Source organism: Perognathus longimembris, chromosome 10 (genome assembly GCF_023159225.1).
Source record: "Perognathus longimembris pacificus isolate PPM17 chromosome 10, ASM2315922v1, whole genome shotgun sequence".
Lineage (NCBI taxonomy): Eukaryota > Metazoa > Chordata > Mammalia > Rodentia > Heteromyidae > Perognathus > Perognathus longimembris.
The window spans coordinates 46,508,904-46,521,521 of NC_063170.1; the positions used below are offsets into that span (position 1 = coordinate 46,508,904).

Consider the following 12,618-nt stretch of genomic DNA (forward strand, 5'->3'; position numbering starts at 1 on the left):
ATTCAGTGGCTACTTACAGCTGACAGTTAACTATAAAGGATTAGATAATAAATGTTTTAGATTGTATAAGAAAAAACATTTTGAGTACAATCCTTTTGGATACCACTATTTAGCAAAGTATTAAGGAAACTTATGTAATGAGGGATTTTGTTTCAGTTTGCTTAGCCTGCTTACTTCACTTGAGTCAAGTTAAAGCTTTTGATTCTTTGGTTTCCTTTAGAAAACTTAAGAATATTAAGTTAGTCTTGACCTCTTTATACTCATTGATTCAACTAAAGCATGATTTGCTCCTAAATCAGTTGGGAATTTTCTATTCTTTCAATTGATTTTTCCTTGTTCCAACATAATGGTATTTTCCTACAACTCCCCCTTTATTAAGTACATCTTTAACATGGAAACACGATGGCCATATACTTATAAAAGTTGTGAACTACATTTTTACCAGGATCTCTTTTTGTGATTTAAAAAGAAAAAGGAAATGTTGACTTCAATAATGGCCTTAGCAAATAGAAGAAAGGTAGAAGCTATTCAGGAATTGGTGTGGTAATCCACTATTGTCTGGTTACATTAAGTGAGTAATAATATTGTGTCTGCCTTATGTTAAGTGGTCTGAGATGACAAGAGAGACTCTTAATGTGTAGGGAAGACAAAAATAATGATACTAATTTATATCCAGGTAGTCTTCCACTAGCCAAACAAAAGGGTTTTGTAAAAAGAAAAAAAAAAGATAAATTTTTTTTTCAAAGAATCAGTTGGTAAGAAACATTCAAACAAAGTGAATGTACACCAGCCAATGTAATGGCATGAACGTGTGCATGTGTTTATTCATTCATTCCATAATTCATTCTTTCATCGTATATTTATGAAGTGATCATGTCCAGGCCCTATGAGCAAAGAAAGAGATAAGCATGTTCCTCCCTTTCGTGGAAGTCATGATTTTTCCCCCCATTCCTGGGACTTGAACTCAGCTGAGCACTGTCACTGGCTTCCTTTTGCCCAAGGCTAGCACTCTACCACTAGAACCACAGCACTACTTCTGGCTTTTTCTGTATATGTGGTGCTGAGGAAGCGAATCCAAGGCTTCATGTATGCTAGGTAAGCAGTCTAACAGTAGGCCGCATTCCCAGCCCAGAAGTCATGAATTTTTTAGAACAGCTGTATCAGCCTCAAGAGGAATTTTGCCAGCAAAGATTATCAAGCTCCATCTTGAGAGGTGGGGGCCAGCAGTTTGTGTAGTAGCAAGCCCTTCAGATGATTTCAATACACAGTCAAATTTATGAACTTTAGTTTAAAAGGAGGAGTTTATAGAGGTGGGAGAATTTGAACAAAATCCTTCACATGAGAGGTTAAGAAGGTCAAGAAAAAGAGAGACTTCTGTGAGAGAACCAGAAACAATAACAAACTATCCTAGCAGGGTCTCCATTTCTGGCTTCCTGCCTTCTTGTCAATGCCTTAGTTCAGATCATCGTATTTTTTTTCTCAGTTTTAACTCTTCCCTGTGTCCATTTTCACATCTTTCCTATTTACCAAGTATGCTATTAAAGTTAGGATCTATCTAGAGCACCCATCTATCTGAGGATATATTTTCTTTGGCTTCCATGTCCACTTTATAAAGTCAAATGGTGTTAGGATCCAAGAAAGTAACTTAACTCTATGAAATAGCTTGTTTAAGACAAAAAGAAGTAGGAAAGACTGGTGTAGGCAATTTATCAGGTCTTTTCTTGGGAATTTAAAGTTAGTAAAAGAATGTATTCCCCAAATTATGCTGCTAGCATATAGTATTCAGACTACAGGATCAAATCTAAAGGCCTTGGTATGGCACTCAAGTCTTCTACACTTATGCTTTTACTTTTTGGTCCCATATCTCAAATTTGACATTGGTCATATTGACACTTGATGTCTCCAGATCTCCGTTCTCTTCTTAATCCTGGGTGTCCTTCTCCAATTAGTTTACTAAATTAGCAGGCACTCATTTCTAAAATGCAATTCAAGAGTCACTTCCTTGAAACCTTTCCTGACTTAAAGGTAAGGTAAGATGTAAGGCCACACTGACCTCATTGTCACCTTGGTGCTACAATAATATACTAATTTTACTATATTTTTCTTCAGTAGCATTTGTTTCAGTAGTTTGTATATATTATTTTCCATGGCTACCTCCCTTTACTACACTATGATCTTTTTTGTGCTCTACTTTCCAGCATGAAGTGGAAGAAAAATGAATATTTTTGAATATACAAGTATAGAGATGAGAAAAATTACAGTCAGTCAAGATACAGTGAGCCTGGTGTGCAGCTCAGTGTTAGGGTATTTGCCTCTTGTGCTTGAAGAGTGATGTGGGTTTGATTCCTAGAACCACACAAAAAAAGTGAGATCAGTTTGCTGGGTAGGAAGTATCTTTAATAGAAAATGGTAGCTATTTGTGGAAGGCTGGTTTTTAATTCAATTACCCAAGATTTAAGATAAACTTAAGTCTTATTAGGAACCTATGATAAGATGGAACCAATTTAGTGATTGGGGCGCAAGAAAACCCCATGGCACTGTAGCAAGCACTAAGAAATTAACTTATGTACAACTATTAGAATATCATAAAATCCTTGATACCTTTGGAGCTGGAAGTAAGATCAGAGGTAGAAACAAAAAGAATGGCCTTTTTACTATTCCATCAGATATTATCATTTCTTTTGCAATAGAAAAAAAAACACACTAAAACTTTCATGAGTTTAGTTTTGAAGAAAAATTTAGAAGCCTTTGTGGTGTATCGTACAGCAATTTTCAAAAGGGCAAAACATGTACTTTTCACCCATCAAAGTTTATTATGTAACTGTAAGTGTTTAATTGTTAATGGAAGTCTGTTTTTCCTGAGTGAGGTTCATAGGACTAAGTGCCTGGATAGGCTTAGGATCAATGATAACTGAAGGTCAAATTGAGTTTTCCCAAACTGTTTTAGACAAACTAAATTTCCAAACTCTTAAATCCTGGACTAACTAGAAAAAGCCAAGGGAAAATACTTGTACTTAGAAACAATGGTTTAAGAGGTATTACCTAGAAAGAAACATGAATATGACTAGAAGGTCTTGATGTAAGTTACACTGTCAGTCCTTTATCTGAAGATGAAACTCACACCTAAGATAGCTGAAGAACAGCAAGCAGATAGTCTACAAATATGGCTTATTACTTCTTGCCTTTAAATTTGTTATTTTATATTTTCCCTTGATATATCCACAGCCAATACTGAGTAACTGACGTGAGTAAATTCTTCACATAATTGGAAAGATTGTCTTCATTTTCTTGTTTCCATTCCTGACAGTGGGTATGGTATTTTGAGCACGATGCTACATGAGGTAAACATATGAGTAAAACACTTTATTACAAATTTACCTTGTAATAAAAGTGTTAATATAAAGGAGAAAAATCACAATCATTGTATATCCTCGCAGATTTTTAAACCAATTCATATGTATTGTTTTGTGACTTACATCTCCTAACTCCATGTACAAGCACTCCATGTACTTGCGCACTAATGTTCACCTACAAAAATACTTTTTTAAGTCTTAAAAATTTTATTTTAAGTGATTGAATGTTACTTGGAAAACCCACAAAGAATTACACAGCCAATTTCCTGATGTGTGGCATTTTGGTTAGTTCTGCTTTTCGTGCTACCATAAATAAACTTTGCGGCTACAGTAATTTCCTCTGAGGGTTTCGGAATGCCATGCAGCCCCTTTTCCGACAATATAAGAACATCTGGGCATTGTTTTTGCCAAAAGAAAAAAAAACAAATGTACTTTGCGGTGGGCGAAGACGGTGGTTCACCGCATTGCTGGCAGGTCCTCGACCCACCGAAGGTGCGGGCCAAGCGTCCCCGCGTCCTCCGCTCATGTGACCTTGAGCAAGGTCACGCCGCGCAAGGACAACTAGCAGGAGCACCCCTGACGTGGGGAGGTGCGTTCATGACGTGTGCGTGCGTGCGGGGACGTACCCGTCTGTGTGCGCATGCGCACGCCAGCGTCAGCGCGGAGGACTCGGATCGCGCGGCGGCGCTGTCCTAGTTACAGGTTACCCGCTGGTCCACGCTCTCTGGCTTCCACCTCTCCACCCCCAGAGCGGCTCGGGGCTGGATTCCGAAAGGAAGTGTGCGGCCCAGAATCAGTTTCTTGTCGTCGGCCCTTATTTCTAAGCGCACCCCTTGTTTCCTGGTGTGTGAGTTAAGAGGCGGTGCGGGGAAGGGCTCTTCCTTGACTCCCCGCCCCTGCGGGCCCTCAGGGTACCCTGCGGTGAGACCGGTTCCTCTCAGGCCCCGAATCCGGATTACTGGCTTGGAGAAATGGAGAGGCTCCTTCCTTTCCTCCCTTGAAAGCTTGAGTCTCAATCACTGGTCTCCAGACACTCGGCCCGGGGCTTTTCTTAGTCCTGGATGGCCTTTCTCAAAGGTTGTTAATCCTTGATGTGAAATATAAAGCCCATTCACTCCACTTCTAATAAGTAGGCCCCGAAATGTGTTTGCTCTGTCATTGACACTAGAAATACCATTTAGAGTAAATCCTCAGAAATCCTGGGGGGAAAATGCTCCCTGCAGGGCATATCAGGCTATGGAGTACCTGAGTAGTTTTAATTACACAATTCTGTTTTAATAAATGGAGTGAGTTATCAATTCACTTTAACTTTGAATGTTTGAGGGTAATATTTTAAAAAACGGAGTGATTTATAAGGCCGATGGCTGATGATAAAATATAATTTAAGATTATTTCATGTATCTGTTTCTCTTTCCCCCTCCCTCCCTCCCTCCCTCCCTTGTTCTTTTCCTCTCTGCCTCTCCTTTGTATTTTTGCTCAAGGCTAGGGCCTCACCACTTGAACCCACAAGTCCTTAGTTGGAAGAAATAAGGCGGGGACTTTCCTGCTTGGGCTGGCTTCAAACTGCAGTCCTCAGATTTAAGCCTCCTGAGTAGCTAGGATTAAAGACGTAAATCTGGTTCCTGCACATTATTTTCCCTGGTAACAGCTCATTAGTCACCTCCCCAAGAGAACTCCCTTGGTTGGTCTTATACTCTTAGGCTATTTAAACTGAATATTTCCTGTCTTGTTGTCTGTTACAGGAATATATTTCTGGGTATCTGAATCTCAACCATGTTGTCAAGCTGCTTACAAAATCTTCTAAATATTTCAAGCACACACCAATTTTCAAGATCATGCCAACAAATAATAAGAAATAAAAGGTTTCTTGGAACTGTGCCAACATCCAAATTGCGGAGGCGAGTTGTCATTACAGGCATTGGCTTAGTGACTCCCCTTGGTGTGGGGACTCAGTTAGTGTGGGATGCTCTTCTCCATGGAGAAAGTGGAATTGGTTCACTGCTTGGTGAACAGTATAAGAGTATCCCTTGCAGTGTTGCTGCTTGTGTGCCAAGAGGTTTTGATGAAGGTCAGTTCAATGAACAAAATTTTGTATCCAAATCAGATATCAAATCCATGTCTTCTCCCACCATCATGGCCATTGGGGCAGCAGAGTTAGCCCTGAAAGATTCCGGCTGGCATCCTCAATCAGAAGCAGATCAAGTGGCTACTGGTGTTGCAATTGGCATGGGCATGGTTCCTCTTGAAATTGTTTCTGAAACTGCTTTTATGTTTCAGACAAAAGGTTATAATAAAGTCAGCCCATTTTTTGTCCCTAAGATTCTGATCAATATGGCAGCAGGCCAGGTCAGCATTCGATATAAACTCAAGGGCCCCAATCATGCAGTATCCACAGCCTGTACTACAGGTGCTCATGCTGTGGGAGATTCTTACAGATTTATAGCCCATGGGGATGCTGATGTAATGGTGGCAGGAGGTACAGATTCTTGCATTAGTCCTCTATCTCTTGCCGGGTTTTCCAGGGCCCGGGCTCTGAGCACAAACTCAGATCCTAAGTTGGCTTGTCGACCATTTCATCCAAAGAGAGATGGTTTTGTAATGGGAGAAGGTGCTGCTGTGTTGGTGCTGGAAGAACATGAACATGCTGTTCAAAGGAAGGCTCGGATCTATGCAGAAGTTTTGGGCTATGGACTTTCAGGTGATGCTGGTCATATAACTGCCCCTGACCCTGAAGGAGAAGGTGCCTTAAGGTAAAGAATAATTGGTTTGTTCAAAATGATTTTTCCTATGTGACACTTTATTGGAGTCTCAAATTATTAAAGAAAATTGTAATCATTGGTTTGGGGATATAATATTTTTTCTGTTTTAGATTACACAGAATTTTATTTTTTAACTTTTTGCTTGAAATGTTTGAGAACATTTGACTTGTGACTAGTACTAGAGTTTGAGCTCTGGGCTTTGGGGCTCACTTGAGCTGCTTCCCCAGAGAAGATTCTACATTTCTAACAAGTTGGTAGGTGATGGTAATGTGGCTTGTCTAAAGACTACATTTTGAATAGCAACATGAATTATTGTTGTGGAAGAAATAACTAATGAGTTAAGTTTTTAAAAATTCCTTGATAATTTGGTCTGTTAATAGAGTAGCTTTGTCAGATCATATTATGTTTTGTTTTTAGCCAGTCCTAGGGCTTGAGCTCAGGGCCTGAGCACTGTCCCTGGCTTCTTTTTGCTCAGGGCTAGCACTCTACCACTTGAGCCACAGCGCCACTTCCACCTTTTTCTATATATGTGGTGCTGAGGAATTGAACCCAGGGCTTTATGTATATGAGGCGAGCACTTTACCAGTAGGCCATATTCCCAGCCAGTCATATTATGTTTTACCCAGATTAATAAGCCAGGAATTAAACTTTTTCTGTAAAGGGGCAAATAGTAGTGTTTTGGACTTTGTGCTTATAGGATCTTATAATCCTCAACTCAACCATTGTAGTGTAAAGGCAGCCGTGGATACTGGACATTAATAGGGAATGAATGGGTGCAGATATGTTCATAAAAGCAGACATCTGAATAGAACCAAAATTCCTTCTGAATTAGTGAGCACTTGCTGTGCTAGTCATGTCAATCATGGTAACGAGTTATATGCAGAAATAGTTATGTGTAGGAGATACCTTTTTAAGAAAATAATTTTTATTATCTTGAAATAGTTGTACAAAAGAGTTGCCATTCAACAATGCAGTTTATGAATACAGATTGATCAATGTAGGAGAGATCTTTTAGCATACTCTGAGCTGACTATTCAGAGAAAATGAAATAAAGAAAAGATGTTGACATGTACATTTCTAAAAGTTCTTCCAAATTCTTTTTTTTTAGAAAGTTAGATTTGTTTCATTTTTGGCTTCATAACTCTGTATTTAAAATTTGTATAGCTTAACCAAAGAGGACTTTGAAACGCTGTTTAAAGCACTGATGCTAGTAGGTTGTTGGAAAATGTGCCAACTAATTAATAGGGCTGGAGCCTGAGTTGATGGCAGAGTGCCTGTTGAACAAGCTCAAGGTCCTGAATTCAAACCCTAGTTTTGAAAAAAAAAAATTTAAACACAAAAGAAAACACAGAACTAAATATTTCTCTATTTTTCCAATCCCTCCCCAAAGAAATTCCTACAAGGAATATTAGTCACATATATTTCCCCCAAGGAAAAATGCCATTTCAGATGAATGGAATTACATTTGATTTGAGATTATGGTTTCATTAGGTTAGTGTATTTAACCTATGGTGATGAATCAGCCCAAGGCACTAGGTAAGACATTTTCATGCAAATGACATTCTGCCTCCCATAATATCCAAGATGGTATTCACCCAGCATATTTGAGTACTTTTTTTCTTTCACATAAGCCATTCAGATAAGGAATCACTTATACAAAAACGCACATAGTTCTGATAAATTTCTCTTCTTTCTAGATGCATGTCTGCTGCTATAAAAGATGCAGGTGTACAACCTGAAGAGATTTCCTATATTAACGCACATGCTACTTCTACCCCATTGGGAGATGCTGCTGAAAACCAAGCTATTAAGCGTCTCTTTAAAGACCACGCATATGCCCTTGCTGTTTCCTCAACGAAAGGAGCCACAGGACACCTGCTGGGAGCTGCAGGGGCAGTAGAAGCAGCTTTTACCACACTGGCTTGTTACCACCGAAGACTACCACCTACTTTAAACCTGGATTGTACAGAACCAGAATTTGATCTCAATTATGTTCCACTAAAGGCTCAGGAATGGAAAACAGAGAAAAGATGTATTGGACTCACCAATTCCTTTGGTTTTGGCGGTACAAATGCAACACTTTGTATTGCTGGCATATAGGACGAGTCATTTTTAATTAAACATTGGCTTTTGAAATTCTGTAAATGTAGAAGTGATATATACATGTATATATTTATGTATCAGTACCCATATACCCTTTATTAATGTTAGGATTTCTCAGTCTTGGCATAATTGATATTTGATGTAGGATCATTTTTTTTTGTAGGATCATTTTTATTGGGGACAGGACTTATTTTATTTTTGCTAGTTGTGGGTGGGGCTTGAACGCATGACCTGGGCACTGTCCCCCAGCTTTTCTTTGCTCAGGGCTAGCACTCTACTGTTTGGGCCACCAAAATGGAAAGCAAAACAACTGGCTGGTTGCAGTTCCTTTTTGTATTCTAGCTTGTAATTGAAAGTAAACATTGGCCTTCCCTTCCTTTCTTCCCGCCATGTGTACTTCAGACTGCAGCATCAGATAATAGAGGATGCACATAATACCACTGCTGAAACTGTTTAGGTAGGTTTCACAACTGTGTGATGTCTAATCCCTTGAGCAATTATCCATATATCGATATCTGTATCTATCTTTGCTCTTTCTAGTCAAACCAACATATGAAGAATGAGGGTTATTGGGAATGACTCACTTCTTTTTTTTTTTTTTTTAAAGAAATATCACTGCACAGCAAGGAACAGATAAGGAAAACAATTCCCTGAAGGAAATATAGTAAAAAGGAAATTGCAAGGGCTGGGAATGTGGCTTAGTGGTAGAGTGCTTGCCTAGCATGTATGAAGCCCTAGATTCGATTCTTCAGTACCACATAAACAGAAAAAGCCTGAATTTGTGCTGTGGCTCAAGTGGTAGATTGCTAGCCTTGAGTAAAAAGAAGCTCGGTACAGTGCCCAGTCCCTGAGTTCAAGCCCCAGAACTGGCAACAAAACAAAACAAAAGGAAATTGCAAAAACTATAAGAAAAGATGATCACCTAGTTCCCTGGATGAAATAGGATGTTCTAATCCAAATTTCTTATAAAGTTGAAAATTAAGTGCTTTGTTTTAGGGTATGTTTTTGACAGTAGTGGGATTTGAACTCACAGCATTCCCAAAAGTTTCCATGACAAAAAACATGTCTACAGCAGAATCATACAAGGCTTTCCATTCAATTTTTAATTCTTCTTAACTACCACTATTTGTTGATTGTTAACCTAATTACTACCAACACATTGCCTTACTTAATACAATAATGTGAACTTTTCTTAGAGGTACTGGGAATTGAACCAGGGCCTTGCACATAATAGGCAAGTGCCCTACTACTTGAGCCATGTCCTCCAGCCCAGAATGCACCCACATTACGTGTGTAGTCCAGTGACCTTTGACAAATATATACACATATGTATAGCCATGACTTTGGTCAAAGTAAAAACTTTTCATTTCCTAAAGTTCCTTTGTGTACCTTTGCAGTCCGTCCCCCAGCTCTAGAACATCACTGAAGGCCTTTAAGAATTTTCTCTAAAATAAGCAGTCTGTAACATTGACCATCAACAGGGATGTTTGTAAGATTCCTTCTGAAGAGATGAGAGGTTAAAAGGCTGTCTCTTTCAGCTGGTTCAGACCTTCCCTTTCTAGCAGTAGGTAAATTGGCTGACCTCTCCAGGTTTCTTTCAACTGACATCTTGTTTTTTTGATGTCTGTTTAAGTATTATGCTAATGCCCTCCACATGAAATCCTTTGTCCACAGGATAGTTGAAAGCTGTGGCTCATATTCAGAATTTTTGCTTGCCTAGCTTAAATTGTCTACTTGAGATTAACAGGGCATAAATCCTCATGTTTTATACAGGCCATTGTATCTTTTGTTTTTCTCTAAGATTTTAAAGAATTATATTTTGGTTTGAAGCAAGAGGGACATATTTGACTTTTAAAAATGCATTCAGATAAAGAGGGAATTAACTATATTAATAACTAAACACAGGCATCATATTGCAGTTCAGGGGATAAATGAATAATAATGTAGAGTGCAAAGATCCAGGAGGTAATTCCCCAGACAAGGTATTACTAGAGTAGCATATTAAGTAGAAAAGAGCCACTGGTAAAAGAGAATGGAGAGAGATGTCTTCAAATCCACAAGAACTTTGCATTTATTAAATAACTTGCCTAATAGTTTTAGAATAGACTCTGCAGCTGGCTTGTGTAGGTTCAGACATTCATTTCGCCTTTTGTAAGTTCTGAGATCTTCCAATTTATTATATATATATGCAAATAAAATGTACGTGTGTGTGTGTGCACATGCATGCATGCACTACAGTTTGAACTCAGGGCTTTGCGCTTATTAAGTACCCTACCACTTGATCCATGGCTTCCAGCCTTTTTGTTCTTTAGTTCTAATTTTAAGATAAGGTGGCTGGGTCCATCCTCAGACTGAGATCCTTCTAGTTTCTATCCCTAGCATGGCAAAACAACTAAACATAATCAAAACAGAAAACATAAAACACAAAAATGGGGCTGGGAATGTGGCCTAGTTGCCTTGCATACATGAAGCCCTGGGTTCAAGTCTTCCGCACCACATAAACAGAAAAAGCCCGAAATGGTGCTGTGGCTCAAGTGGTAGAGAGCTAGCCTTGAGCAAAAAGAAACCAGGGACAGTGCTCAGGCCCTGAGTCCAAGCCCCAGGACTGGCAAAAACAAACAAACAAAAAACCCCCACAAAAAAGGAGCCAAATGAGGCTCACAAGTTGGAAGGTATAGCTTGAATGTAACAGGCTGAAAAGGCCTCTCACTATTTGTAAGGAAATAAGTCATTTGCCCTGTAGAGTGGTATCTGCACTTTACTGGTTCTAAGTACGTGGTATCACTGGACATGATCCTCCATCTTTGTGTTTTCTATGTATTGGAGACTTAATCCAATTTCACAAGAACACTTTTTAAGGGTAGTGTATACTCCTGCTAAGCAGCATGTAACACCTATCTTTTTGTAATGTTAGCAGTCAGGCAGATTTTTTTTTTAAAGTTAATTTTGACTTAAAATCTCCAGTGAAGTCTTTCTCATCTTCAAGTCTTCACTTAAATTGCTGTCTTGTCAACCACCCTGATCACTTTATTTAAATATTCTATTTACCAACCCCTCCTCCACATTGCTGACCACTCTCACCACAATCCACTTTTTAATTGTTCAAGGCAGTAGTCCCTTCCTAACACACTTCAGTGTTTACTTATGTGGTTATTTTCTATTTGTCCTACCAGAAGATCAGTCTCTCTCTTTCTCCCTTCCCTTTATTCTCCTTCCCATCCCCTTCCCCTTCTCCTTCCCTTCCCTTCCCTCCCCACCCCTTTCCTTTTTTTTTTTTTTTTTGTCAATCCTGGAGTTTGAACTCAAGATCTGAGCACTGACTCTGAACTTTGTCACTCAAGGCTAGTACTATATCACTTGAGCCACAACTCCACTCTTTTTAAAAATTCATATATATATATTATATATATTATCTTTAGGTAGTTGTACAAAAGGGTTTCCATTCACCATGTCAGTTTATAAGTACAATGCATTTTGATCCTTATCTCCCCTTTTGTCTATTCCTCCTAACCTAATCCTACATTCCTAGGTCAGTTTCCTGATAAGCAAATTCTTTATTTGTTCACTAAATCATGTGGCACAAATGAAGTGGAATAAATGATAAATTGTTACACTTATCCTAACAGAGATCACACACATTCTGTGAATGAAAGGGTCCGTGCTATCTTCAAAGGGAGCAGAGAGGACTATAGAGAAAGTTGACCTGATGTGATTCATGGTCTTCCATTTTACCTTGCCTTGGACAGCTGCACCCAGCTGAACTGAATTAGCTACAGGAGTATGGAAAAAACAAGGATTTTGTTTGTTTGCTTACTTTCTTGCCTTTGACACAGAAAGAGACAAGGCTTTGGAGAGTGTAGCTCAAGTGGAAAAACTCCTGCCTAGCAATCACACAGCTTTAGTTCAAACCTCAGGACTTCCACCTCTCAATTCTAGCTCTTTTATTTCATATCCAAGTTATTTAAGTTATCTGAATTCCATTTTTATTATCTGTAAGGAGTTAATTAAATTTATGTACAAGTACACTCCATACAAAGGTTGGGGATGAAACTTTATAAGTGTTTGGCATGTCATAGTTGTTCAAGAAGTAGCAGCTATTATTATTACTATTACTACTACTACTTCTACTACTGTCATTACCAGTGTGCATAAATCAATAACAGTAAGTATAAGTGTCATGTCAGTCAGCTTTCCAACCATGATTTAAGAGGCCACAGTCTGGTATCCCTGTAACAGTCTTCTGATGTGGGGAAGAAAACAGGAAATGCCACATCTTTCTTGGTGGTTTTTCTACTTCTGATGTCCCTGGTCAACTGTATCCAGAAGAAAATTGAGCCGGTTCCACTGAATATCATTCCATTTTTTAAAGGTAGTACAGATTTGTTCCAATTTTGATCTGGTAA

General features: G+C 38.8%; 1 protein-coding gene across 6 annotated transcripts; it reads left to right on the forward strand.

Annotated features, from left to right (window-relative positions):
• The first annotated feature begins 4,020 nt into the window (after positions 1-4,020).
• Oxsm (3-oxoacyl-ACP synthase, mitochondrial) lies at positions 4,021-8,257 on the forward strand. 6 transcript variants are annotated; one of them, XM_048355971.1, is made up of 3 exons: positions 4,021-4,196; positions 5,096-6,103; positions 7,810-8,257. In XM_048355971.1, the coding sequence occupies exons 2-3, from the start codon at positions 5,127-5,129 to the stop codon at positions 8,210-8,212; spliced, it is 1,380 nt and encodes a 459-aa protein (XP_048211928.1). In that variant the 5' UTR covers positions 4,021-4,196; positions 5,096-5,126; the 3' UTR covers positions 8,213-8,257. The 6 variants fall into 6 exon arrangements, with proteins under 6 accessions (XP_048211928.1, XP_048211930.1, XP_048211929.1 ...); XM_048355973.1 differs by having other exon boundaries at positions 4,022-4,264; XM_048355972.1 differs by having other exon boundaries at positions 4,022-4,200.
• The last annotated feature ends 4,361 nt before the right edge of the window (positions 8,258-12,618 follow it).

Excerpts from the sequence above, each read along its gene's own strand:
- Oxsm (XM_048355971.1), top strand. The coding sequence starts at position 5,127 with ATGTTGTCAAGCTGCTTACAAAATCTTCTAAATATTTCAAGCACACAC. Across the intron at positions 6,104-7,809 it reads GAAGGAGAAGGTGCCTTAAG|ATGCATGTCTGCTGCTATAA; the intron begins GTAAAGAATAAT and ends TCTTCTTTCTAG.